Source organism: Chenopodium quinoa, unplaced genomic scaffold, assembly GCF_001683475.1.
Source record: "Chenopodium quinoa cultivar QQ74 unplaced genomic scaffold, ASM168347v1, whole genome shotgun sequence".
Classification (NCBI taxonomy): Eukaryota; Viridiplantae; Streptophyta; class Magnoliopsida; order Caryophyllales; family Amaranthaceae; genus Chenopodium; species Chenopodium quinoa.
This window is the reverse complement of record NW_018743476.1, coordinates 2432256-2458920: the sequence shown is the minus strand read 5'-3', so window position 1 is coordinate 2458920 and position 26665 is coordinate 2432256. Positions and strand designations below refer to the sequence as shown.

Here is a 26665-nt window from a genome sequence, read left to right as displayed (position 1 = left end):
ATATTCTTTAAAAATACAGAATTATATTCTGAATCCTTACAAAAAAAAATTATAAAAATTTCTAGATTACTTAGTGAAGGGTTGCAATTAACAATTAAGAGAAGTTCCTGTTCTCATTCTTTTATTAAAGGCTCTTAATCTCATACTTAATAACATTTTATATAGTAATTTGTCTATTATTTTATTTCTTTACTAATTAAATTATTTTTTTAGTTATTTAAATATAAAAAAAAAACGGTCGAGATTAGTTAGTTATTAGTTACAAGAATTTGATAATTGTTTATTGTTCATATTTGAAAATTACTCCCTATGTTTCCTAGTGATCTTAATTCGTTGTATCACAAGGAGAAAATTTGTGAAAAGTGGTCTTTTATTTTCTTTTACCTTTTGAGTAGGAAAGAGAAAGTTAAGATTTATGTGTTGTAAAATAACATAAGTAAACCCATGGAAACTTGATTGGGGAAGAAAGGGGAAAAGAGAACTGTATTGTCATAGAAGGAATAAAGAAAAAGATTTAAAATTAGTAAGGAACATCCCTACCCAAAAAGTAAAAGAAAATGACAAACAGAGGGAGGAATTATTAATAACGGCGAACAAATTATAGTCAAAGATTTTAATGGAAAACAAAGTTGGGCACACCTCCACTTCATCCCTAATTTCACAAACATCATTTTATCTTCCTTTGAACTCAATTTCTCTAACCACAGCTTAGTCCAAATTGGTAAGACTAATGTGACCTATATCAACTTTCTCGTTTCACCAATTCACTTCCTTCGTACATACTCAATCCCAAGAGTTTCAAACCCAAATGATGTATAGTTGATAATAGAAATTTTGACTTATACACGTAGGATGAGTGAAATACAGCCTAATTTGTTTTAAACAAAAATTGGAAAAATGTAGGTGTAAACATGTGGTCGAATATTCAAGACAAAAGGTGAAAGATATTTCAAAAAGGCAATTCATTAAAAAAAATTTATAAAGCAAGCCCTTAGAATAAGTGATACTTTTAATTGGCCAACTTTAGTCCTTTAATGACATTCTAAATGTTCATTCAAAAGTTAGTTTTAATTGCCAAAAGTGATACTTTTAAACATTATCTTCATGCTACATCATAGCCCAATGTAAGAGAACTGTGAGAAAAAGTTCTTGCTTGGGTGCAATGAGGTTATAATTACTATATGAACAAAGATGAAAGAATAAACTATCAAGCTATAATTGTAATGTCCCATACTAATGGTTCAAAAATGTATACAGAATTTTAAGATTTTGAATTACCCAAACATTTGTGTAACTGTTGCTGTTTTGCACCACCTTATTAGGTAAGTTAATTTTACTTATAAGATTATGATTGTAACTATTGATAAAAAATCTTTAGTGAATATCAATGCTTTTGAATAAGCAAAATGAGTGATATCTTGCTAGATAGATAGTTAATTCATGTTAGATGTGACATGTCATGTTTTAAATTTATGTGTAAAAGGTATTAATGAAATTGGCGCATACTGTTATGAAATTTTTATCTAGTTTGTGTATTATGGTAGCAATAGAGTACAAATGAGCCTTAGAAACTTTTTAATTTAGAGGAAAAAGATTCAGATGGGTATAAAATATTATGCAACTCGACTTAGAGGTTAGATAATGTTGAAAGTAGTAATAAATTATAAATTACTGTTCCATTGCCAAGTTTTGAATTTTAAACTCTAAATGCTGATAGAATACCTAGTGATGGTATGAATAGATAATGCTCAGTTAAAACATGATGTGTATACAATTTAGTGTTAGAATTGAATTAGAAGATACAGGAAGAAATGGATTCCTAGAAGTTTGCAATTGTTTGTTATGTGATTGGCGTAAATTCACCTTAGATTCTAATGCAAGGATTTATGAGGAGAATATGGAAAATTCTGGTGTAGATAAGATTGCTGTAATTTTCAGGGGAGTGTTCATTGCCAAACTTAAAACTGTTGAGAATAGAGAGAATTTTGGCCGCTAGTTATCATTTTTCTTGTCAATTGAATAATGGCAATCAAAGCATGCACCTAACATTGAATTAAAGAAGAAGCTGTAAAGTCATGTCAATTTGGGTACAATATCCTAAATTAGATTTGGGTAGCCCACATGTGACTCTGAGAGTGTCACCTTGTGGCATTCAAGGAGTGTTGTAGGTCTACGACAACCAGCGTCAAAACTTGGTCATATCTTATGGACATAATTTAAATATTGTGAGGGCATTCTCTTCTCAGTGACGCGCTGGTGTAGTTTAAGATATGCAAGAAGTTCTAGGTAATCGTCCAGAAGCAACACACCATCCCAGTGCTTGGGGGTGGTGTCAAATATGCAAGGATTCCCTCAAGACAGACGAATGCAGATAAAGTCATAATGAAGCTGGCAGTAGAATGTCTTTGGACGTGAAATATCGGCTCTTTGATTGGAGGTTAGTTGAACTAGTAGAGGTCATAAAGAGAAGGAGAATTAACATAATTGTCTACACAAGACCAAGTGGGTCGGATACAAGGCGAGAGAAAAGGCACCATGGGGTTATAAGCTTTAGTACTTGGAAAGGGATAAGGGTAAGAATGGAGTTGCTATCCTCATTAATATGGGACAGGGTGGTAAGAAGTTGATCTCAATGAACATGTGGGTTGTATGCAGGATATTATGACATGCTGAGGCATTAAGAAGATAAATACTGACCATCGTTTCAAGATTCAGCTGAAATCCTAAATTACAGTTGAATGGAGATGTATTCATGAGATGATAATTGCTTTGGTTTTTCCTACACAATTTGTTGATAAGATTATGTGCTGCTTTACTTCACCTAAGTTCTCAATTATGTTAAATGTCTCTCTTCATGGCTTCAACAATCTATGTTACTTCTAACTATTTTCAATTGATTTCCATGTTTAGGTTGCCAAAACTCATATATTCATCAAGATTATCCAAAATTATTGTTGCATCAAGAAGAAGAGTGGATCTGGTATTTACTAAGCTTCCCTACTCTAAGTCTCTTAATGTAGGAATACAAACCTCTCATATTTCTAAGCATAGTTTAGCAAAGCAAATTTTCCTTGAGACGAAGAATATCATGAATGCTTACCGTCTCAGCACGAATAAAACCTTTTTCAAAGTCAGAATGGATAACTCCAGCAGCTTGAGGGGCAGTCATCCCTGGAAATAAGAAAATACTTTAGAGAATAAACTAGCTATAGACTAAGATGAAAAGTTGGCCAATAAAACAACGCTACCAACCTCATAAGTCATACAGGTTCACTATGTAATTACAAAAATGGAAATACTAATAGTTATAGCATCCGCTTAAGGATTCCTTTTAAAATACCCATCAATAAATCGCCACCATGACCTTCATAACGCTCAAAACATGTTAGCTGATGTTGATGCCAAGTGAAAAAATGTACATATCAAACTATGAAGATAAATTTCACAAAAAGCCCTTATGGTTCTTGTACTCAACTAGGGCTGAGCAAAATTATCTTATAACCCGAAAATCTGATCCGCATCCAACCCGAAAATTTAGGATAACCGATCCAAAAAAAAATTACGGATCGGATATCCGATCCGAAAATTACTTTTTTTTTTTTAACCATATTTCAATTTTCAAATTTCATTCATATGCCCAAAAGACAAAAACTCAGCTTACCCTAATTTCAATATTTTGTCCCTCACACTCACATGTCCGCCTCTCTCTTCTCTCTCCTCCCTTCTCTCTCCTCTCTTTTCTCTGATCTCCGGAATCTCTCTTCTCTCTTCTCTATGAGAAACCCCCATATTTCACCGTCGTTCAAAGCGGCTTCCCTCACTCCTCTATTAGAAGCGGTGACTTTCCTCGCGGTGACTTTCCTCACTCCACCAAAAGCGGCTTCCCACACTCCTCCACCAGAGGCGGCAGCTTTCCTCACTCCACCAGAAGTGGCGGCTTCCCTCACTCCTCCACCAGAAACAGCGGATTCCCTCACTCCTCCACCAGAAGCAGCGTGTCCCTCACTCCTCCAACAGAAGCGGCGACTTCCCTCACTTCTCAGATCTTCGGCAAGTGCTAGATTTTTCTCTTGAATTAGTTTGCATTTTGCAGGTTGTGTAATGCGTATAATTTTATTATTTTGTAATTTCTGAAAATTGGTTGTTAGACAAAATTTCAACTCTATTTTAGCTTTCTTTCACTCTTTGTTCAGGTTATAAAGTAATTGTCTACATAGTTATTAGTTAAAAAGGTCCACAAGTCAATAACATGAGGGGAAAAAAAGGGTAAAAAAAAATCAATTTTGCCATTCAAAAACCCTTGTAGTAAAGTATTCGGATGGATGTCCGGACTATCCGATCCGAAAATTTCAGATATCCGAATTTTTCAGATATTCGAAATTTACGGATCGGATACGGATATCATCCGAAATCCAATTTTGGATCGGATATCTAATCCGTGATCAGCCCTATATTCACTATAAGTAAACTAATTTCCAAATCAATTCCAATTAATAATTTTGGGCTGTCTTGGAACCTGGTGTGATGCCTAATGTTCTTAACAAACACCAAAATGAATAACCAACATGCAAAACTGTTGTCATATTGTATTATTATGTCCTTTCAATTGCTCGCATATAAGATGTTGTAAGAACTATTAAGCTGTAAAGAAACCAGCTTATATTAAGATATTATAATGTGCAATAAAAATGTTGATTCAAGCTTTAAGATATATAAAATTCTAAGAATAGTGTTCTGATATGTCCACTTTATATAGTATTTTACCCCCGCCCCTTGGTCATAATTAGTAGTATTTTTGGCTATTTAGAGCCACTTTTATTACTAATTGGTGTTTTCTAGTGTTTTCGTAGTTTTGGTTGACTTTTGTAGGGATTTGCACCTTTGGAGCATTTTCCAGGTATTTTTATGGAGCAACTACGAGTATTGGAGGAGCACGACCAGTTTTTATAGCCCAGGGCCGGTTAGAGTCATCGAACCGGTGGTTAAGGGCTTAGCATTTGAGATTCCGAGGCATTTGGACCGAGCAGGAAATCCGGATTGGGCCGAAGAATCGGAGCCCAATCAAAAAGTCTAAACTTGCCCAAGTATCCGGCCCGGCCAAGTAAGCTCCTGCCCGAAGGCGCGCCCGGCCGGGCGAGGAAGAGTAGTTCACAACCGAGCTCACGCCCGGCCGGGCGCGAGAGATGGCCATAATGGGAAAAAGGCGGGCCCAATCGGGCGCCCTTCGCCCGATCGGGCGCGAGGTTTTTAGGAGCTGATTTCGGCTATTTATCTTAGTTTTAATTAGGAGTAATTATTTTAAGTATAAATACGATTTTAATGCTTTAGATTAGTACCTCTCTTCTCTTAGACTTTCTCTCTCTACATAGTTTTAGATTAGTTTCTCTCTCTACAACTTTGTTCTCTATTTTGTTCTTAATTCAACTCCTTAATTTCGATTACTTTGGTAACGATTTTTTCTACTTTAATTTCAGCTATTTAGTTTATTTCTTTCATCATGTCTTGTTTAATTGCTTTGATTAGTTTGGTTTTAATTATATCTCAGTAGTTTAATTCTAGGGTTTATGGGGATCTATAATTAATATGAAGGGATAATTTATTGTTGTTAATTGTTAATGCTAGATTAATTTCCTATTGATTGATTTAATGCTGTGACTGTGACTAGATTAGGCCTGATCTTTATTTGGTGCCGGGGAAACAGCTTTATTTTTATTTCTTATTGTTTTCTGTAGTCTAGGTTATTTCTTCTTGTCATATTTGCTTTTAAGTTCTTTGTTTATGCCCAGGTGTTCCATTTTAAGTTATATCCCATTCGATCCTGAGATCGAACGCTCTTTCCATAGACAAAAGAATTTTTACAGGCAAATCCTGGCGGGTGTTGGTGATAACAATAATCGCTGAGACCCTCCACTGATTCTAGTGATTCTAAAGATTCAGAATCAGAGATTGCGGTACCTAAGAAGCTCAGTGATTATTCGCAGCCGACGCTTACAGATTTTCCACACCTTACTCCCACTCCGGCTCTTGATGGGGTACAATTTGAGATTAAACCCCAATTTATCACGATGATAGAAAGGAAGCAATTCGGTGGAGCTAAGGGTGAAGACCCAAATCTTCATATTGTAGACTATTGTCAATATTGTAATACCATCAGGGGTCACACAGGACTTAATCAGGGGATTCTCTTTCCTTTATCTTTATGTGGAAAAGTCAAATTATGGTATAATGGATTAAATAGAACTGCACTTGGTATAACTAACTGGGAGACTCTTGTTTTAAATTTTTATAATAAATATTACCCTGCAGAGAGGACAGCTTTACTAAGAAGTGCAATTCAAAACTTTGCCCAAGAGCTAGATGAGACTTTGTATGAGGCTTAGGAAAAATTCAAGGATCTGCAGAGGGAGTGTCCCCACCATAATTTAGCACAGTGGCAGTTAATCCAAGCCTTTTACAATGGGATTGGAAATTCATCAGAAGATATGGCAATCCATAATCCCCAATATGGGTATCCTAGAGGCTTTGCTAACAAGGGGAAACATAGTGTAGACTCTGTATCCTTTTTACAAGCTCAATTAACCTCTATTTGCCAAAAATTAGATAATCTTAGTGCTGCAAATATAGCTAATGTTTCTGCAATTAATAATAATTCTAATGAGGCTTTATGTGAAAATTGTGGAATTATAGGTCATTGGGAGCAAGATTGCAGAAATTCCGTGGAGCAAGTCAATGCCTTTCAAGCTTATAGGCAGAATGACCCATACTCCATCACCTATAATCCTGGATTCCGGAATCATCCATATCTTTCTTACCAGAGCATCAATGTTCAAAATCCGCCACCTCCACAACAATCATAGGTAACATAACAAACACAGCAGAAATATTACCACGCTTTAGCAGAAATTAGAGCGATGCCGGCTAGTATGCAAAAGCACATGGAGAGTAGAGATGCCCAAATTGATTCGATCATAGCACATAATAAAATTGTAGATAATCAAATTACGCAGATTTCTTCTACTCTACAAGCCCGTCAACAGGCCAGCATAGTTCCATTCACAGAACTAATTACACAAATTCCTAGATTCATGAAGGAAATATTAACTAGAAACAAATCTATTAGTGAGGTAGAGACAGTCGCTTTTACTGCAGAATGTAATGTCGTACTACAAAATAAATCTGCACCTAAACTGAAAGATCCGGGTAGTTTTTCTATCCCTTGTCATATTGGCAATCTAATGATTGATAATACATTATATGATTTGGGTGCTAGTGTTAGTGTAATGCCATTATCTATGTGTTCCAAGCTGAATATGGGTAAATTAAAAGCTACTAATATTACTCTACAAATGGCCGACCGTTCTTTTAAATACCCCTTAGGTGTTTTAGAGGATGTCCTTGTTAGAGTAGGTAAATTTTATATAACTGTGGATTTTGTTGTTTTTGATATGGCTGAGGATATGCAAATCCCAATTATTTTGGGTAGACCATTCCTTAACACTGCAGGAGCAATTATAGATGTGAAATGTGGCAAATTGACACTATTAGTAAAGGACGATAAAATTACTTTCAATTTGAATAATACCCCTAAAAGCCCCATGATAGAGGAGAAGTGTTTTAGTGTTAATGTGGTGAATAATTGTTCTAATAAGCCCCAAGCTCTTGTAAAAGATCCCTCGGAGGCGGTATCTTGTGTTGCATCTTCTACAAATGAAATAGACAAATGGCAAAAGGAAGTTGATGTAATAGAAAGAGCCTTCTATACTGTCGGTCTTGGCTTTGAAGATGAGAAGGTGAAAATAAACAAGCAAGTTGTGGAAATTGAGCCTACGGTAAGTGTTCCACCAAATCGAGTTGCAATTGCTCAATCCAGTGATAATTTGAAGCAACCATCGGTCAAAAAGGGTCTCTTGTGAGTAGTAGTAAGGAACCCCCAGTTCATGACAAGGAGGATCCACCGGATAAGGTGAATTGGCGTCCCACAGGATATGTCAGGAAACCGCGTCGTGGTCTAAACACCGCTCAACCGGGAAACCACCCGATCAAGCGGTAGGCCAAGGATCCTAATTTTTTATCTTGGTAAGAGGGTCGTACGGGACCTAGATAAATCAGCGCTGTGCGGGAGGCAACCCGTATTTTCCTGCTTTTTAGTCTACCTTTCTTTCTTTTTCTTGGGAGAGGAGAGAGGAGGGAGTTTAATGTGTTTATTGAGTTTTCGTACAGGTTTAAAGGAGAAAAAGAGTTAGTTAAATTTAGAGAAAAGAAAATAAATTCTCTCGTACCAAGTATACTCTCGGGCCTGACCGGGTGAAGCAACGCCCGACCGGGCGCGAGACTAAGGGTAAAAATTTAAGACTAAGGGCGCGAGAATTGACGAAGTACGAAACTTTTGATCGCCCGATCGGGTGAAGGGCGCCCGACCGGGCTCGAGAGTCGAAGAAAATTCGAGCATTTTTTCGCCTAACCGGGCGAACGGCGCTTGTCAGGGCGCGAGAGTTATGCATTTTCAGAAATTTAGATCACCCGAACGGGGGAGAGCCCACCCGACCGGGCGCGAATATCTCCACCAATGCTTTTCTTCTTCTTCCTTCTTTCTTTTCTCACTTCTTTCTCTTTCCACCATTTTTTCTCTCTCTAAAACCTTAAACTCTCTAACTTCTCTCTAAGATCTCTTCTCCATTTCTCACCCAAATTCAATAATTTTTACATATTTCTAACCCTCTCTTCATCCTCTACATTTCCATACCAAAATCCCCAAATTCCAATCCGAACAAAATCATACCCATTTTTGAAATATGGCATCAAAGAGGTCAAGGACGATTCTAGGGAGGAGTTCTAGCTCAAGTCAACAATACGATCCGGAATTGCAATTTCCGCAATGGCCGGCCATCAGAATTGCTACCCCGGAGCAAAGAGAACGGCTTGAGCAACTCTATGGGCGTGAGGTAATCCCTTCACAGTGGTTACACCGCCCTACTCTTGAATCCTATGGTTTATTTGATTATATTTAACGTTTTTTTAACGATATAGGAATGAGAAAATTTGTAAATATGCACTACCCTACTTATCGTGAATTAACGTGTGAATTCCTTTCCTCTTTGTCTATTGTAAATAGCAAAAATGGTCCGAAATTGATGTTTAGGTTAAATAATAGAAATATTGTTTTAACCTTTGTTGATTTTTGTAAGATTTTTTATTTAAATTCTGAACTACCCATTCAATGGCATGAGCAATATAAAATGGAAGACATATATCATGTTTTGACTGGTTTACCGGCGCCTAACGCCCAACATGCTAGTGCCAAACCTATCCATCACCCTATTCCTAAAATCTGGCAAAGATTTGCAGGTGTATGTTTTTTAGGTAGGAATGAGCCGCATAACGCCCTAACAATGAATTAGCTGTAATTGGACATTATGTGTTTGAGTACGGTAAACTAAACATTGCTAGATACATCATCTTTCACCTTGGTAGACATGCCTCGGCTAGTAGGCTAGTAACCATGCTGGTACCCCCGATTCGTCTAGGAGGCCTCATTACCACAGTTAAGAAGGCCGGGTTTGTTAAGAGTGGACCTCACGGTCTCACTAAGTGTGGACCAGACACTTACATGAATGCTAGGTACCTAGAGGATTTGGGTTGGATACGTTTGGATAGCAGAGAGTCCCCCACTGGTGCATTAGGATAGGGTCGGAGCAACCATTGCCTATCTTTCCCCTGCCTAATCCCAAGTTGACCGCTTTTTACAGATATGACCTTTTAGTTGCCCGCGCTAGGGGGCAAGCACCACCAGTTCCACCACCACCCCGGCCTGAGCCCGAGGTAGTGCTTTTACCACCTCACATGTCTCATCCAGCCCCACCCTCTCCCCATAGCGACTCCAGACAGTTTGGGATCTTCAGAGTATAGGTCAGGCCATAAGACGCATAGAGTATTCACATAGCGACCTTAGGAGGATGGTAGGCTCCCTTGACCAGCGATTAGGGTACCTTGAGAGGAACCAGGGTAGAGCCTTGTATCCTATGTACGATGATTATGCTCGTTGGGGCAATATTCCCGACGATTCTATTTACCCTGATTGGTTTTAGCCCCCACCCCAAGGAAACGATAGAGATCCCACCGCCCATGGTATTTATACTGACTATTCACGGGTACGGTCAGGACATACCTTTTGGGGACCGGCTGGGGGGTTTTAGGCCTAACTATTTTGGTGGTAGCTCTTATGGCGGTGCAGGTGGTAGCGGTAGAGGATTCGGCTCCATAGATGAGGAGCTAATGAGAACATTGTTTGATTCTGGTTTGGGGGGAGATTTTTGGATTTGGTATCTTTCTTTTTCCCTTTTCTTTTATTCTTGGTGTGTTTTCTTAGATTAGATTTATTGCTTTCTAGTATAGTTTGTTGCTTTCTAATATGAAAAATACAAAAAAATTAGAAAATAAAAAAAAAATCCAAAAATACATTCCAATGGATTGTAAATCATGCTTCCCTGTGCCCCATATTTAGAAAATATTGTTTTGATTCTTGGTATATGATGATAAGCATTGTGGATTTGTTGATCATGATTTGAAGTTTGATTGCTTGGATGCCCTAACATGCGTCAATTTTGCCAAACTACTCGTGAATATAGTGTTTGACTAGTTGATTTGGTTAGGAATTATGTGATAGTTCTTGGTATGTCAATGAATTTGAGTATTGATTTGCAAATATGAGTAATGTTTTCATGTCTGATTATTATACACATTGAGGAGGACGAAGGCATTTGTTCTTTTAGGTAGCCTTCAGATGATTTTAGATACTTTTGTTCCCTTCTTGCTACCCTTGTTGTTGCCTTGACCTTTTTGTTGTTTATTAGCCATTACAAGCCTATTTTGCCCCATTGGTTACTAGTCTCAAGCTTGGATTGAGGGAGCTATTAGTGAGTGAGGTGAGGGAGTTTTTATTATGCTTATTATTTGCACAATTTGGGTGGGCTTTGAGAAGTTATTTTGTTCTTGATAGTAGTCTATTTTTGATGAGCTTGAATGTTTAATCTTCTTAAGAAAAAAAATAAAGTACAATGTTATGGAAAAAAAAACAGAGAAGTTCAAGAAAAAAAAATGATGAAAAAAAATAAGTGAACTTCAAAAGAAAAAGAGCAAAAGAAAAAAAAAAATTGTTTAATGTTCAAATGTTCTAGTTGGAGGTTGATCAAAAGAAAAAAAAAAAGAAAAAAAAAAGAAAAAAAGTGAGTTTCAATGAAAATCAGAGTTTGGAAAGTAAAGTTTGTTATTCGCTTAAGTGTCACATTATTATATCTTTTGTGAGTGATATTGTAAGTGTTGGGATTGTTATGTTTGGAGTTATATTTTGTGAAATTCTGTTGGAGTTGAGTATGTTGGAGATGATTGGTCATTATTGATTTTTGACATTGGGTTTATTAGGTTTTGCTCCCTTAAGCATGGCTTTACTCTCACATTTTCCCAAATATTTCCTACCTTTTACCCTAGCCTTAAATTATAAGCTTTAAAAACCTTCCGACCTTGGGCATAGAGTTGTGTGAATGTGAAAGTGTTGTTTATCAATGCAAGGAATGACTTGACATATTCCGAGTCGACTATATAGGTTGAATGCTTATCTTTTTAAACACAGGAGAGTTGTGAGTTTGGGAGGGCATTGTTCACATAAAGGGGTTGGGATGGAGAGCGATCGAGTACATCTTTTACTCGCCACATAAATGAGAGTTGAGTGTGTGAGCACTAGTCTTGAATTCTATATGCTCTTGTGGTTTGCTCTATTTGACAATTGTTAGGGAGGAAGAGTAATTGGATGGATGAGATTGGTCGATGTTGAAGCATGTTTATTAGATTTGCCTTGAATTGTTTGTGCTTCATTTTGACTATTTAGGGTAAGGCGTGTAATTATTTATTCATTGATGAGATCTTTGCTTAGGGACAAGCAAAGGTTTGGCTTGGGGGGGGGGGGGTTTGATATGTCCACTTTATATAGTATTTTACCCTCGTCCCTTGAACATAATTAGTAGTGTTTTTTTTTGCTCTTTAGAGCCATTTTTATTACTAATTGGTGTTTTCTAGTGTTTTCATAGTTTTGGTTGACTTTTGTAGGGATTTGCACCTATGGAGAATTTTTCCAGTATTTTTATGGAGCAACTACGAACATTAGAGGAGCACGACCAGTTTTATAGCCCAGGGTCGGGATCGAACCGGTGGTTAAGGCTTAGCACTTGAGATTCTGAGGCATTTGGACCGAGCATTCAAGAGCCTAAGAGGAAATTCGGATTAGGCCGAAGAATCGGAGCCCAATCGAGAAGTCCAAACTTGCCCAAGTGTCCGGGCCCGACCAAGTGAGCTCCCGCCTGAAGGCGCGCCTGGTCGGGCGAGGAAGAGTAATTTGTGCCCAAGCTCGCGCCCGGCCGGGCACGAGAGACGGCCATAATGGGAAAAAGGCGGGCCCGATCGGGCGCGAGGTTTTTAGGAGCTGATTTCGGAGATATATCTTAGTTTTAATTAGGAGTAATTATTTTAAGTATAAATACGATTTTAATGCTTTCGATTAGTACCTCTCTTCTCTTAGACTCTCTCTCTACTTAGTTTTAGATTAGTTTCTCTCTCCACAACTTTGTTCTCTATTTTGTTCTTAATTCAACTCCTTAATTTCGATTACTTTGGTAACGATTTCTTTTTACTTTAATCTCAGCTATTTACTTTATTTCTTTCATCATGTCTTGTTTAATTGCTTTGATTAGTTTGGTTTTATTTATGTCTGAGTAGTTTAATTCTAGGGTTTATGGGGATCTATAATTAATATGAAGGGATAATTTGTTATTGTTGATTATTAATATTGCATGATAATTTCTTATTGAATTGTTTTAACGCTTTACAACCAGATTATGAATCGAGCAAATGCTATTTGCTTGTAAAAGTTTAGCAATATTGAATTAATGAATCGAGTAGATGTTAATTTAATATTAAAGGTTATTTTCAATAGGAACTTAGATCTAGTAATTTGCAAGAGTCAGGTAGATTATATGTTGATTAATAAATTGCGAGAGCCTGATAGTCATGTTGTTTGTGCAATGTTAATCATTGGTTGTTATGTTTTATCCTGGATTATTAATTATTGGTGTACCTATGCCCTAGGCCTTTATTCATTGATTTCTCCTTACTCTTAATCTTTGTAGTTTAGTTTCCTATCGAAATTATCAATTGGGTACTTAATAATTTAGATTGTTTTAATTAATTAGGAATAGAAAGACCAGTTTCCCTGTGGATTCGACCCTTCTTCCCTATCTGCATATTTAGAGGACTTAGGAATTATTTTTTATTAGGTGGTTACGACTTTAGCCTATTATGTTCCATCCTTAATTTCCCATAACCGATAGGTCCTCAATAGGATGTTAATTCTAGGATCACGTCATAAAATGAAAGACTGTTTAGAAGGCTCCAAGAAGCTTTTTTGTCTTAAGAGGGTGGATTAAGGTCTAGTTCAATACACCTTAAGAGAAGTATATAAATAAATTATAATAAGGGCCAATAAAAAATCCATGTAAGGACTGCTGAGTTGGAATCATAAGTTTAATTAAGATCAGATCATATCATTTTAGATCACAGATTTCTCGCCATTGAAAACGGCTTTCAACTTCCTTTTAGAACCATGTTTGAATTGAGAATCAATTAATAAAACAAGACGTTGCTAACATCAATGATGGACATTTGGAGATGTGTCGATTTTTCATCAGAAAAATTACTTACCAAATCTAATTTTGACGTCATCTTCTTCTTAATTTTCATTTCTTTGTTTTTAATCAAACCTGAAAAGTGTGTCTACCCATTCACCTAATAAATGATCATGCTCCCCCCACCCCACCCCACCCCATCCACACACCCCACAAAAAAAAAAAAAAAAAAAAAAAAAAAAAACAAAAAAAAAGAGGAAGAAAATAAAACTCTTTACCTTATTTTCCTCTTCCTCTTTTTGCCTATTGTGCCTCTTTCTCCCTAGAAAATTAACTTCTCCTTCATTATCATTTAATGTCTACATGAGACTACATCCTCCCCCTATATTCTTTCCCTTATGGTGTCTCTATATTTCATAATTTTTCTTCTCTGTTGTTTTGGAACAAATTGTTTCAATTAAATTTCGATTTTTAGCTTGAGGTAATTAAGAAGTTCGAATATCTAAAGTTCTTGAAGCAACATGAGTTCTTTTTACTACAAAAAAAAAAAATATAGAGTAAAAATACGTGATGGTATCATTCTCAGTTTTCTCTCTTATTCGAGCAAAATATTAATTTATTTGTTGATGCTGATAAGTTCATTTACTTTAAATTTTTTTGGGTTTCCTTAACTTTTAACTTCATGTTTTCCTTTGATTTCATCTTTTTATGTAGATTTTCAGTCTCCAATTCATATCATTGAACATGAATATATATTTAATTGTATATGAGTGCAAATTATAAAGGTTATATATAGAGCTAGTCATATACGATTTGTTTGGAGAGGGATAGAGGACGAAGGGGAGAGAAAGGGAAGAAAAAGGCGAGCTTCATTTTCCCTCCAAATCTCTCCAATTGTGAAGGAATTATGCTTATTAAAGGAAGAGGGAAAATAGATCCCTCCCTCTCCTTCCCTTTCCTTCCCCTAACTCTTTACCTAAACAAAAAAGATTTGTCCTCCTTCCTTTCCCTTCTCTTCTTTTCCTTCCATTTTCTTCTATCAAAACAAAGTGTTAATAAATTGGACCGGTCGGACTCTACAAAGAATGTAAGTCCGGTCCACCTTCCATTCAAATTCACACACTTTTTGTTAGACTCAGATTCATGCATTTTATTATTGAACTCGAAAGGAACTTTTTTCTTCGATTTGGACCAGATGCGTACTAAATTGCCATCTCTACACCACATGACTACATTTTTCTTTACATATACACCACAATATGTAGGTGAAAAAGAATGTGTTAATACAGTTAAAAGCCTTACAAATTGCACAATATATAAGGATTTGTTGCAGTATACTTCTTCCATTCTTTTATTTTCTACTCAATAGATACAAAATTAAAGAAAGTACTGAAGAATGTGAGGGGGTGTAAGATAAAGTAGGGTAGAGTAAGAGAGAGAATGTAAAAATTGTGTTAGAAAAACGGAAATTAAGTAAGAGATAGTGTGTGGGAAGAAGTAATTATTGTGAAGTTATAGTGTAAGATGGTATTAGAGGTAAACCAAAAATAAAATAGAGCAAAGTGAATTGAACAAAGAAGAGCTAAGTAATATGAAAATTGAGAATAATAAAAAACGATCAGAGGGATTAGGAAAAGAGAATGTGCAGGCTAAACATACATAAATGGCACAAAAGATTCCAAAAGGGTAGTTATTCATAGAATGACTTTAAACAGATGTTGAGATGTATGTTTAGGTTTTGAAAACATAAACATTTTCTAATTAACAAAGGCAGCTAACGCGCGGGATATGCATGCCATGGCTAGCCATGTCCAAGGAGCTCTTTTGGGTTTGCCTTGTGTCACAAATTTAGTTGTTGGCAAATGAGGGGAAATAGGTAAAAAAAACTATTATAGGGATATAAATATCGGCACACTGTTCTTAAGAGTTCAAAAAAAGAGGCATTTAACATTAATGAGGGAAAAAAAAAAGTAAATAAACATTTTAGAGGGTATAATTGTCCAAACAATATTCAGAAGAGTTATTTCAAACTTTATGAAAAGAAGGGGTAATGAAATGAACTTCCCCTGGTTTATGATTTTGAAAGACCAAAAATCTTACCTGAAAGAATTGTCCATGCTTTTGTTTCCTACATAAAAAAAGAAATAATTATTGAGCTTATTAGAAAAGATCTGGAACCCAAAAACATTATAGAAACCAAAATAATTTGCATTACCTTCTCTCCAGAAGTAAAATATGTTCGCAAACCCAAAAGGCTATATGTTGCTCTAATAAGATTTCCTAGACCACTTTCACTGACTCCAAGAGATTTTAAGTATTCTACTCTATCCTCAGATGGAAGTTCAGTAAGTTCTGCCTCAACCTACAAATATATCCCATGTTAGTTCATATCAGAATTGCAGAATTCCAAAGGATTATGAACGTGATGTACCCTGTAATTTCCAACCAAATATTACATGATAGTGGCAGATCTAAAAAAATATTTAACGGGATCAAAATTCATTTGATAAATTTTTATGGGGTCATTTGATTAAAAATATAAGCAATTTAAAAAAAAAATTAATTTGATAAGAAATCTTTTTTTATATTCAAGTGGGTTCAAGGGACCCTACTTAATATCCTTGCATCACATGACATATGGGTGATGGATCCATTTCCAGTTTTCCACCTTTACACTTATAATTAACCAATTATTGTAAAATACCAAGTATAAAGAAATACGTGCGTTATATCCAAAATAAACTAAAAAAACACAGTACTATAAGAGAGGTACATTTGACTGGGATCCCTCTTACAAAAGGGCGTACTTTGTAAACTTTATGCCAACAATAGATTGTAAATTATGGAGTTAGGAGAGAGAAAGTTATGAAACAACACCTTAATCTAGTGGAATTATTTGTTTTGGCGATATATAAATGAACCAAAAGAACATGTACCAACTCAGGCTTAACAGTGTTCAGGAACTATCATCAATATAATATCTACATCATCCTTGCAGATATATCAACTTAAAGATGCTTTTTTACTGGTTTACTAAACCTGTGCTGAGACAGTCACCACTCCTGATTGCAAGTTCGATGCAAGCTTTGTTACTTCTTGGACAAAAGGATTCTTTTCAGGATCAGCCACTTCAGACTCTGCTACATTTGCAACATAAATTACCGGTTTCATCGTAAGCAAACAAAGGTGCTTTATAGCATCCTTTTCAGGATCTGACAAGTTAACTGATCGTGCTGGTTTTCCATCCATAAGCACCTGTTGAATCTTTTCCAGCGCAGATCTTTCTGCTTCCTCCTGAATGTACCAAAAGTTGGAGCAAATATTCGATCAGCTTCTCTATTAAACAAAAAAGTAATTGTACAGCTTGATAATTATGTAATTACAATTTTAATTACCTTTGCTTTTGTTTGTGAATCTTTTGCCTTGCTTTTTTTAAGTTTATCCAATCTTTTTTCAATCTGCATTCAGAAAATTATTCAACATCCAGAGATGCAAGTTAGATCCATCATAATTCCCTGGTCTTTTTTATAGACAGAGAGACCTGAGTCGTCTTAAGTTGTAATAATGCCTTTTAGATTAATTAAATTAGTGTAAACCATTATGATCAGTAAGAGGACTTAGATCCAACATAAGCACTGTAACAAGCTAACAACTAAAGATCCAATCAGATTATCCAACATAAGCACTGAGCAACTAAGTCCAATCAGATTAACAAGTAATGCAAAATAGCCTATTCACAAATGTACGAGTACAACAGTTTAATCTAAAGTCTAAATTCCCTTACAACCACCTCTCCTTCCTTTTTTTTCTCAGACAACTACCATCCCAGAGTAAAGATACAAAACCAGCCCATACCAAATTACCAGATCTGGAATGCCCGATCTAAACCCAAAGTAACATGACCTCATTCTAATCAGCCTCTAACGAATCAACTCCTAAAACAGTATCACTTATACCTATTGAATGATCAACAAGTTAATTAACAACCGACTCAATAATAACCCAACCTTAAATTTCAATCAAACGGAATGGAACCAAACCAAACCAAATATCTCATCAAAATGCTTTCCAAATATTAACCCACCTTAATCGTTTTTCCACTCCTAGGAAAAAAAGAGGAAGTGGGGTTACAGTGTGGTGCATGATTAGTAGCAAGCAAAAAAATTTAGCAATGGGTAACAACCGGATGATTTTTCCTAGAATGGTGGTGACATAGTGCTTGAAACCTGTCCTAATTGATTCCAGTTTAAATTATTCTAACTGAAATAATTTCAGTTTCTATACCAAATCCATAATTATTGGATTTGAGACCTCATCTGGGATGGTCCAGTATCATTTTTGAAAACTATAATTCGTAGAGTTTATCTAACCTTAAGAATAAAATGATACAGTTTGGGAAAAGTTGACAAAAAGAAAAAAAAGAAAAAGGGAGCGGGTTCATTTAAATCAACTAAAAATACATTTTCTTCAATATAATTATATAAAATCTTGTTCTCAAGTAAGCAAAAGTATCTGGGTACCTCATGCCACAACCAGTTTTAGACTAGCTCCAAGCAAAGTATATCATGATTAAGGTTGAAATCATAGTAAGGAGTAAAAATCTCACATCACTAAAAAAAAACAAAAAAAAAGAAAAAAAAAAAGAAAAAAAAAAAAAAAACTAAACAATTTATGTAAATGGTAAAGATTGATGTAGCATGATATCAGTTTTACTTTCTACAGGTCAACACATGACAGCCCTTTACAAGTCGAATAAGTAATGCATGTAACAACTGCTGAGTGCTGACTGATGCATTAAGAAACCAGTATCAACTAGTATTGAGTGGTATCCAGTATCTTTGCGAACTGGTTCCAAAATTATGAACCTGTTCTCTAACTGAATATGAGCTATAATCCTAAATACTACGTATTAGCTGACTACAAAGTCCTAGGCCACTACTATTTATGGTATATCTGTATATGCCATCATAAGAATGATTGTCTCGAACAATGTTCACTGCCAATAATGAGAGACTTCAAGGAAAAATAATGACAGGTTAATTATTTACGATTACCTGGAGAGGGGGGAGGGGGTAGGCTTTAATTTCTTTACCAATTAAGTCTTTACAGCTCAAGTGTCCTTTGCCCTAGGACAAATCTTCGAGGAAGGAATCTCCAAAGGAAAAGTAAGCTAAGAAATATGACAGCTAATTCAACATAATTCAATAGCTACTTTTCGCTTTTTAAGTATTTAGAATTGGCTGTATAAATTCGGTGAACCATTTTATATCGAGTACAAGCAAATTTTCCAATGATTCATACATGGATAGTTGGGAGTAAACAATAAATGGATGGAAAAGAATCACTAGCTACAGCCTTCAATGTGATTGCATCTTTTAGAAGTGCAGTGACCATACTAAAAGCCTTAACAGAAAGATCAATTTGAGAATACCACATAATTATGTTAAACAAGCTTAAAACTGAAGAGATGGTAATGATGTTATAGGGGATGATTTGAGAGGACCTGTTCACCTAATAGTGTTGTATATATGATTCTTGATCCATTTCTGGTATTCATTCATGGTATTATTTGATTATATTCGTGTTGTTTGATCTAGTTCTTTATTTAAATATTTCTTACAACACCAAAACAAGTCCCTTTTGCATAGTCTATCCTTTTATTTGACATCCATAGGATAATTATCTCCTCATGGTTCGACTCTCACATCCTTATCTATAGTATTACGTGGACGTGGACGTGTGTTTCGGGGTTTTTTGGAATCCCTCAGGATACTAGTCACGCTTTGCTGGCAGTGAGACTCGGACACCTGCATAAACACGGAACTTCGGTGGCCGAAGATCCGCCTCCAACGATCAAGTTAGTGATCGGAAAACGGATTTAACAAGAGAAAGAAAGTAGAGAGAATTTGGAGCTATTTAGTGCTTTATTGAATGTTATGTCACAATCCACCGCTCCCATCATCAATGATTGGGGTATTTATAGGGGTGGGGATTTGTGCCAGAGGGTAAGTGACCTAAGATTCAGGGTCCTGATTAGCTGCGCAATCAAGGAAGGACACGTGGCCAATTTGGGGGCGCCGTTTTGCGGCTTTCTAGGAGTTTGGGCCTCCTGATGTAAGAAGGCCTTTTGTCATTCTCTTTATTTTAGGTGCTCTCTTGCTCTTTTGTATGTGTCATCTTCCTATGGTGACACGTGTCACCCGTTGATTGGGCCACGTGTCATCACAAGATTGGACCACGTACTAGGGTATTTTTTACCCTAAACAACGTGGACCTTAAGTTATCTTTGATTATGTATGCAATTAGCCTGCCAGTAACTATCTTAGTGAACATAAATCCAAATAAAATTAGCACTAAATCAAAGAATTTTCCCCAGCATTAACTATATAAGCACTCTTGACAATCTGGAAAACATTGCTAATAATTCAATTAATATATCTTTGATACAGACTTTTAAAGATCATTGTTAATTTATAGTATAACAGCAAACACAAGAATAGTTAACAGTGACACTGAGTCAAACAGATTCGGAAGCTACTTGAGAGCAGAATAGCCTAAACCTTTGCCAGGAATTTGTCTAGAATCAAACTTGATGACTTAAAACAAGGACACCTAGTTTCTAGGCCCATAATACCCTTTGCTCTGAATACAAGATTAAGGAAAATTACAAAAACACCAAAGACATAAGACCAATATGAAGGCAGGAAGATAAATTCATTACAAAAATAAAATATTTCATCAGACATATTAATTAGGAAAATCTTGTCATTTCTCTAAACCTCTACACCCACGCAGTAGCCCTAAAAGCAGTAATGATATAAATTTAATTCAAGCATTAATAATCTATACATTATATAACAGCCACACAATGTACCTGATCCAAATCTGAGAAGATTAACTCTAGATTGATGACATCAATGTCAGACTTTGGTTCAACACGTCCATTTACGTGAATAATATCATTATCCTCAAAACATCGTACAACCTAAACACATTAACAGTCAGAACCAATTGTATTATATATAGTAAAGAATAAAAACTAACTTTATTGTCTATGATTCAGAAGAGAAGAACTTTACATTTGGCACCAAAATAATGATGACATTAATCTGACACTTACAGCTTATAAAATGCATTGTAGCAATGACTAATACCTCACAATGGAAAGACTGAAACAGTAGATCATGCAGCTCATGTATTAATTTGTGTGTTGTATTAGGCCCAAGAGTTTCAGGGAATTTAATATAAAGATCCCAAAGTTTACTATTATACTTTGAGCGGGATTTTTTTTTTTTTTCTATATAGACCTAGAAGGGAAAGTAACACACATGGACAAAAAGCTTTTTATGAGTAAGATCAAGGATCATTCATCCAAAATCAAGTGCTTCATTTTCTACATTATATAAAAATGGGAGGCATAAGTGACACCAAATCAGCCTCTTTAGCCATCACCATTAGTCTCCCATTTAATTTACATTCTGTGTAGCAATTATCCCAACAAGGACTCCAATTACAATTTTTAACTTTTTCTTCTCTGCAATTCTTAATTCTGATAATTTTTCACAAACATTAATTACAAAATACAAAAAATAAAATAACATTATCGTATAAATGTAGACAACTATGAAATAATAACTCAGGTGGTGTACTCAATCATATACCCTATATGGTCAAACCCACATTCATCTATATGGTCATTGGGCACCATGACAAAGGCTTCACATTTCTCAAAATTCTATGATGCAAGTTGGATCTTTGGATGGTATTGCATTATCTTTAAATCACTTAATATTTTTATAATTGAACCTTGTTTTTTGATATATAAATGATTTAGTAGATTTAAATCTACACACACAATACAATTGAGAAAAATAAAACTTCTTTACAGCAAAACTATACTCGCTATTGCACATCAAACATTCTCCTTACCCACTTTCATGTCACTGTGATTTACAGCCTTCCTTGGCTAAGGGGTCTATATAACTGAACTAAATTACTAGTAACATATATAATAAGCACCTGAAGTATGGAATCGACTTCACGAATATGAGATAAGAACTTATTCCCTAATCCCTGCAATTCGAACAACAGCAAATTAGAGTAGTGTGTATGAGGACATCAATCCTATAAGGGACACCAAAAAGAAGGAAATTAAACAAGGATATACACTTTCTATTAAAGTATATGTTCAAACCTCTCCCTGGCTGGCTCCCTTAACAAGTCCAGCAATATCCACAAATTCTACAGATGCAGGGACCATTTTCTGAGATTTACTTAAATCAGAAAGCACCTGTAACCTTGGGTCTGGAACAGCCACAGTCCCAACATTTGGTTCTATTGTGCAAAAAGGAAAATTAGCAGCTTGCGCCTTCCCATTTTCAACCTGTAAAGTTCTAATACACTTAATATGACAGTTGACATGCCATGGAGTAAAGAATTAAAAGTACATAAAAAAATTGCAATATTAAACATTTGCGGTAACAAAGTGCAACACTACTTTGGCATTGGATTCTACTGTTAAAAAGGGAAGTTGTCAAACAAAATAAGTAACGAAGAATCAGTCTCTAGTTATCTACACAAAGAAACATAATCACATACATCTAAGGAACATATTTACAAATTCAGCAGCCTCTGTGCTTGGAGAATTGAGGCTAAACACTTATAAATTAGTAATGAAAAGTCAGATTGTGATAGTTCTAAACTAAAAACTACAGCTAAGGAATTCATTTGAAGATCTTTTAAATAATTATACAAATAGATGTAAATACAAGTCACAAAAAGGAACTATCAGACCCAGCATGATGTTCCTAATAACTACTACTAAGGCCTCGTTTGTTTTTGTGTAAAATGTTATCATGGAAAATGACTTTCCCATTTTTTTCCCATTTTCCTTTGTTTTGTTTGTGAAGGGATGGAAAACAATTTTCCTAATGGTGTAAAATTGCATCCTAAATGATGGAAAAAAATTCCTTTCCAAAACAACAGAAGCCACATTTTCCTCCCTCCTCCTTACCTCTTTTTTACTTCTCTCGCATCCATCCTCACATTCCACTCTTATTTTTTATTTTTCTTGAACTTCTCTTGTATGCAACCAAACAAAGGAAAACTAATTTGCAATTGTGCTTTTCTTTGAAAATAGGTTTTCCCTGAAAACTAATATTTCATTGAAAATGTTTTACATCAAATCACACAGGACCTAAAAGTTTGCAAGGTCTTGTGATAGAGAAAAACAAACAGGACAACAACAATGGAGTTGAAAGTGAACCTTTATTGATGTGCTTATTATTTTATTACTGATTTGCCAAACTCCAAAGAAGGAATTAGAGGCCAAGAGATCTAGTATCCCCAACACACCAGATTTTTATCAAATACAACTCTATAGTTGAAACCTTAGAATCACTACCATGTAAATACATAACTAGCTCGTTCGCAGCCTATTGTCTGGCTTCCTATTTCAAGCCATTCTACTTGATTGTCCACTCCCCCTACAATATACTCTTATAGTTTACATGTGAATTATTTCCACCCCTTCATGTTAACAATGCCTCACCTTTCATTATTCTCGAGCTCTAGCTTCACCAATTAGGCATTCAAGTACAACAGAAGAGTGGAAAATAAAATAATTAAATAAATAAATAAATAAATAAATAACCTGCTAACAGATGAACATCAGATGAAACGACATCACCCAAATCTAAACAAATTGGCAGGATTTACAGTTGAAATTTCTATTGCCAATAACTAAAGTTAACCCCAAATTCAACATGCCGTAACTCGTTCATCACCACCAACAAAGAACACAAAGCTAACCTAACAGTGAACAACTTAATCAGATAAAACATTCACTAAACTACCCACAAAAAAAAAAAAAAAAAAAAAAAAAAAAAAATCATAAAAGTCAAGACATTTAATCGAAAATTAATAGCATAACTTATATAATCAAACACCTTTCAGGCATAAACCCAAATAGCAGCAATGTGAGTAGAATAGCGAGAAAGAGGAAGATGGGCTTACAACAGCATTGAAAAGAGTGGATTTTCCAACATTAGGGAGACCAACAATGCCAGCTTTCAAACTCATGGAAACTTTGAATGGTGAAGAAGATAAGCTTCGTTTGCTAAGGATTACATGGTTCGTTGTAATACAACGAGTGAGAGATGGGTCAGTAGAGAGAAAGGAAGACTTGAATGGCATTTGCAAACCAGATAGAGCAGGCCGCCATTGATGACAAGCTATTCTCGCCATTGATGCCTAATCTTTAAGGTTTGAGTTCTCCACACAATGGTGTTTTACGAAGATACGGGGTAATAGAATTGGTTACTTGCTCGAAAAATAACATTCGGTGGGATCCGGTGTACAATAAATTATTCTATACTCAAAATTTGACACTGTTTCAAATGATATAATCACATTCATATAATTACTTTTTTAGACGATATAATTATCTTTTTGTGAGTCATATATTGAATTATATAATCTTATATTAAACGATTTAATGAGATTATATAATTATCTTTAGGATGATAAAATTTAAAAATCTATCTTTTGAATGATGTAATTTACTATTTGATACTTTTTATAATGATAAATTTACTTTTTGAGTGATACATTTACATAATAATTTTAGGATGATATAATCACTTGTGTAGTAATATAATCACATTTCGTATGATATAATCACATTCGTATGGTACACTAGAAAGTTGGGTCTACAATAAGTTATTATAGACCGGGTCTATTTTAGTCTTTACCGAAAACCAATACCGAGTAGAGGAAGTAAAAACGAGTAAAATCAAATTTATCAAGCTGTTTTTTTTCCCCTTTAGAACGTACTTAAGCTGTTTGAGTGTTTGTAAATCAACCAACTTTTTTGTTTTTTTATTAGGAAAAAATAAAATAAAATAAAAGTCTATAAAGAGACACTTTTCACGATAATCCTCCAAAATCCAATACTTAACTCTATTAGTTTTTTTTTTAATAATAATAATAATAAAATGACTACCTATCCCACTATTTTATTTTCATTTATTTATTTTTATCATTTTTTAAAAAATTCAATAACTACCCATCCAATATTTCCTTTTTGTTTCTGTTTTTTTTTCAAGGAACTACTACTAACATTTCACTTTTTTTTTTTTTTTTTTTTGGTACGCAGTATAATATATGACATGCTAATATAGCACTCAAAATCTCCAACATTTCATTTTTTTAAACAATATGTACTAACATTTCAATTTGTTTTACGAATATTTTTTGGAACATAATATAATATATGTCATGCATTAACACGAGTATGCAGTTCCTTTATCAACAATTCACTATAGTACCCTAAATCCCCAACCCTTCAATTATATGCACTTTTTAGGTACTGCCATCTAAATAACTTCCCCTTCTCTAATCATCGAAACCAAAAAAATAAAAAAAATAAATGTATAACACGTTTTTGCGCAACTTGTCTCACCGAATAAATATTTGCAACAGATTAAAGTATATAACTCCTAAAGCAAGACACTAACTTGAGCAACCCGAGTAACCCCTATAACACTAAACCGGTAACCTGTATAACTTTGACAAAATAAACCCCATAATAGCTAGCTACATTGCGTTGCCACCGACATAAAAGAGTAAGACCCTATTTTTTGAGCTTCTAAGCAAAGCAGGGAATATCATATGCAGAGCAGGTGTCAGCACGACATAACAAGTGTCAGCACATTATTAATACGATTACTAATACTCACTAGAACAAAGCTAAGCAGAGTTCCATAAAGTTGACCAGTCCAAAACCGACCATTGCAGCCCAAGTATAAGGCCTCGTTCTCTTCACCTTATTTTACTGAAGTGAAATTGTTTTTACTGAAACAATATTATATCTGCTGAACTTAAATTATTTTTACTGAACTTAAATTAATTTTACTGAAATGAAATTATTTTTTATGAACTTAAATTATTTTTACTGAATTATTTGTTATAATTCTTCTTTAAGAAAACTTAATTTTACTAAATTGAACTTATTTTTACTGAACTGAAATTAATTTTACTAAACTGAATTTATTTTACTAAATTGAAACTATTTTTACTTAATATTATTTTTTTAAGGTGAAGAGAACAGGGCCTAAGTTACAACATCAAAATCAACTTGGATTTCCAAGATCCTTAAAAAAAAGGATTTATTTCCAAGATATCAAAAGAAAACTTTTAGATACTCTGATAATTGTTGTGTATATTATCTTTAAATTATGCGGGAATTTATAGCACCCCTACATGAACGATGTTTGCTCGATATATTAAACATGTAGTGAAATGTCTAATCAAGCATGAGGTTCTGAGCGTCAATATATACTCTTGCATGGGAAGGTAAGCGGTGATATTTGGCAGTATTGTTAATCCGTTCATATTACACAGATAATGTGTAATACAACACTCCCCCTTGAACGGATTTCTATAGAATGACTCTTATCTAAAGTTTACATTTATGTAAAAACAAATATTACCGCTATTATACTTATATGTTTACTATCTCGTTAAAACCTTGCCAAGAGAAACCCTATGGGATAAAACTTGGACGAAGGAAAAAGAGTACAACACAACTAGGGATCCCCTAAGTTTAACATATATCACAAAGACAACGCATGCCGATCATATGCACGAGTTCTTGAAATTTGCTAGGTGGTAATGCCTTCATGAATATATCGGCTAAGTTGTTGCATGACTAGATCTGCTTGAGTTCGATCTTTCCTTCTTTTTCCAAGTCATGAGTAGAAAAGAACTTTGAGTCGATGTGTTTTGTTTTATCGCCTTTGATATAGCCTTCCTTAATTTGTGTAATGCAAGTAGTGTTGGCTTCAAATTTTGTAATTATGTCTTCTTCGGTTGTTTTGATGCCACTTTCTTTGAGTATATGTTGGGTCACAGATCGCAGCCATATACATTCTCTACCAGCTCCATAGAGGGCAATCAATTCAGCTTGGTTTGATGAAGTCGTTGTTAATGTTTTC

General features: G+C 35.0%; 1 protein-coding gene across 1 annotated transcript in view; it reads right to left on the bottom strand.

The window, feature by feature from the left end:
* The window catches only part of LOC110739398 (ribosome-binding ATPase YchF-like), a 28148-nt gene extending 4152 nt beyond the window's left edge, over positions 1 to 23996 (bottom strand). The window contains exons 1-9 of the mRNA XM_021919858.1: positions 23685 to 23996; positions 21865 to 22053; positions 21690 to 21743; positions 20545 to 20655; positions 17066 to 17128; positions 16710 to 16964; positions 15886 to 16032; positions 15771 to 15798; positions 3101 to 3171 (exon numbers count right to left, since the gene is read on the bottom strand). Of these exons, the coding sequence (XP_021775550.1) occupies positions 3101 to 3171; positions 15771 to 15798; positions 15886 to 16032; positions 16710 to 16964; positions 17066 to 17128; positions 20545 to 20655; positions 21690 to 21743; positions 21865 to 22053; positions 23685 to 23915 (1149 nt within the window). The 5' untranslated portion in view covers positions 23916 to 23996. The remainder of the gene's footprint in view (positions 1 to 3100; positions 3172 to 15770; positions 15799 to 15885; positions 16033 to 16709; positions 16965 to 17065; positions 17129 to 20544; positions 20656 to 21689; positions 21744 to 21864; positions 22054 to 23684) is intronic.
* Positions 23997 to 26665: the final 2669 nt, after the last annotated feature.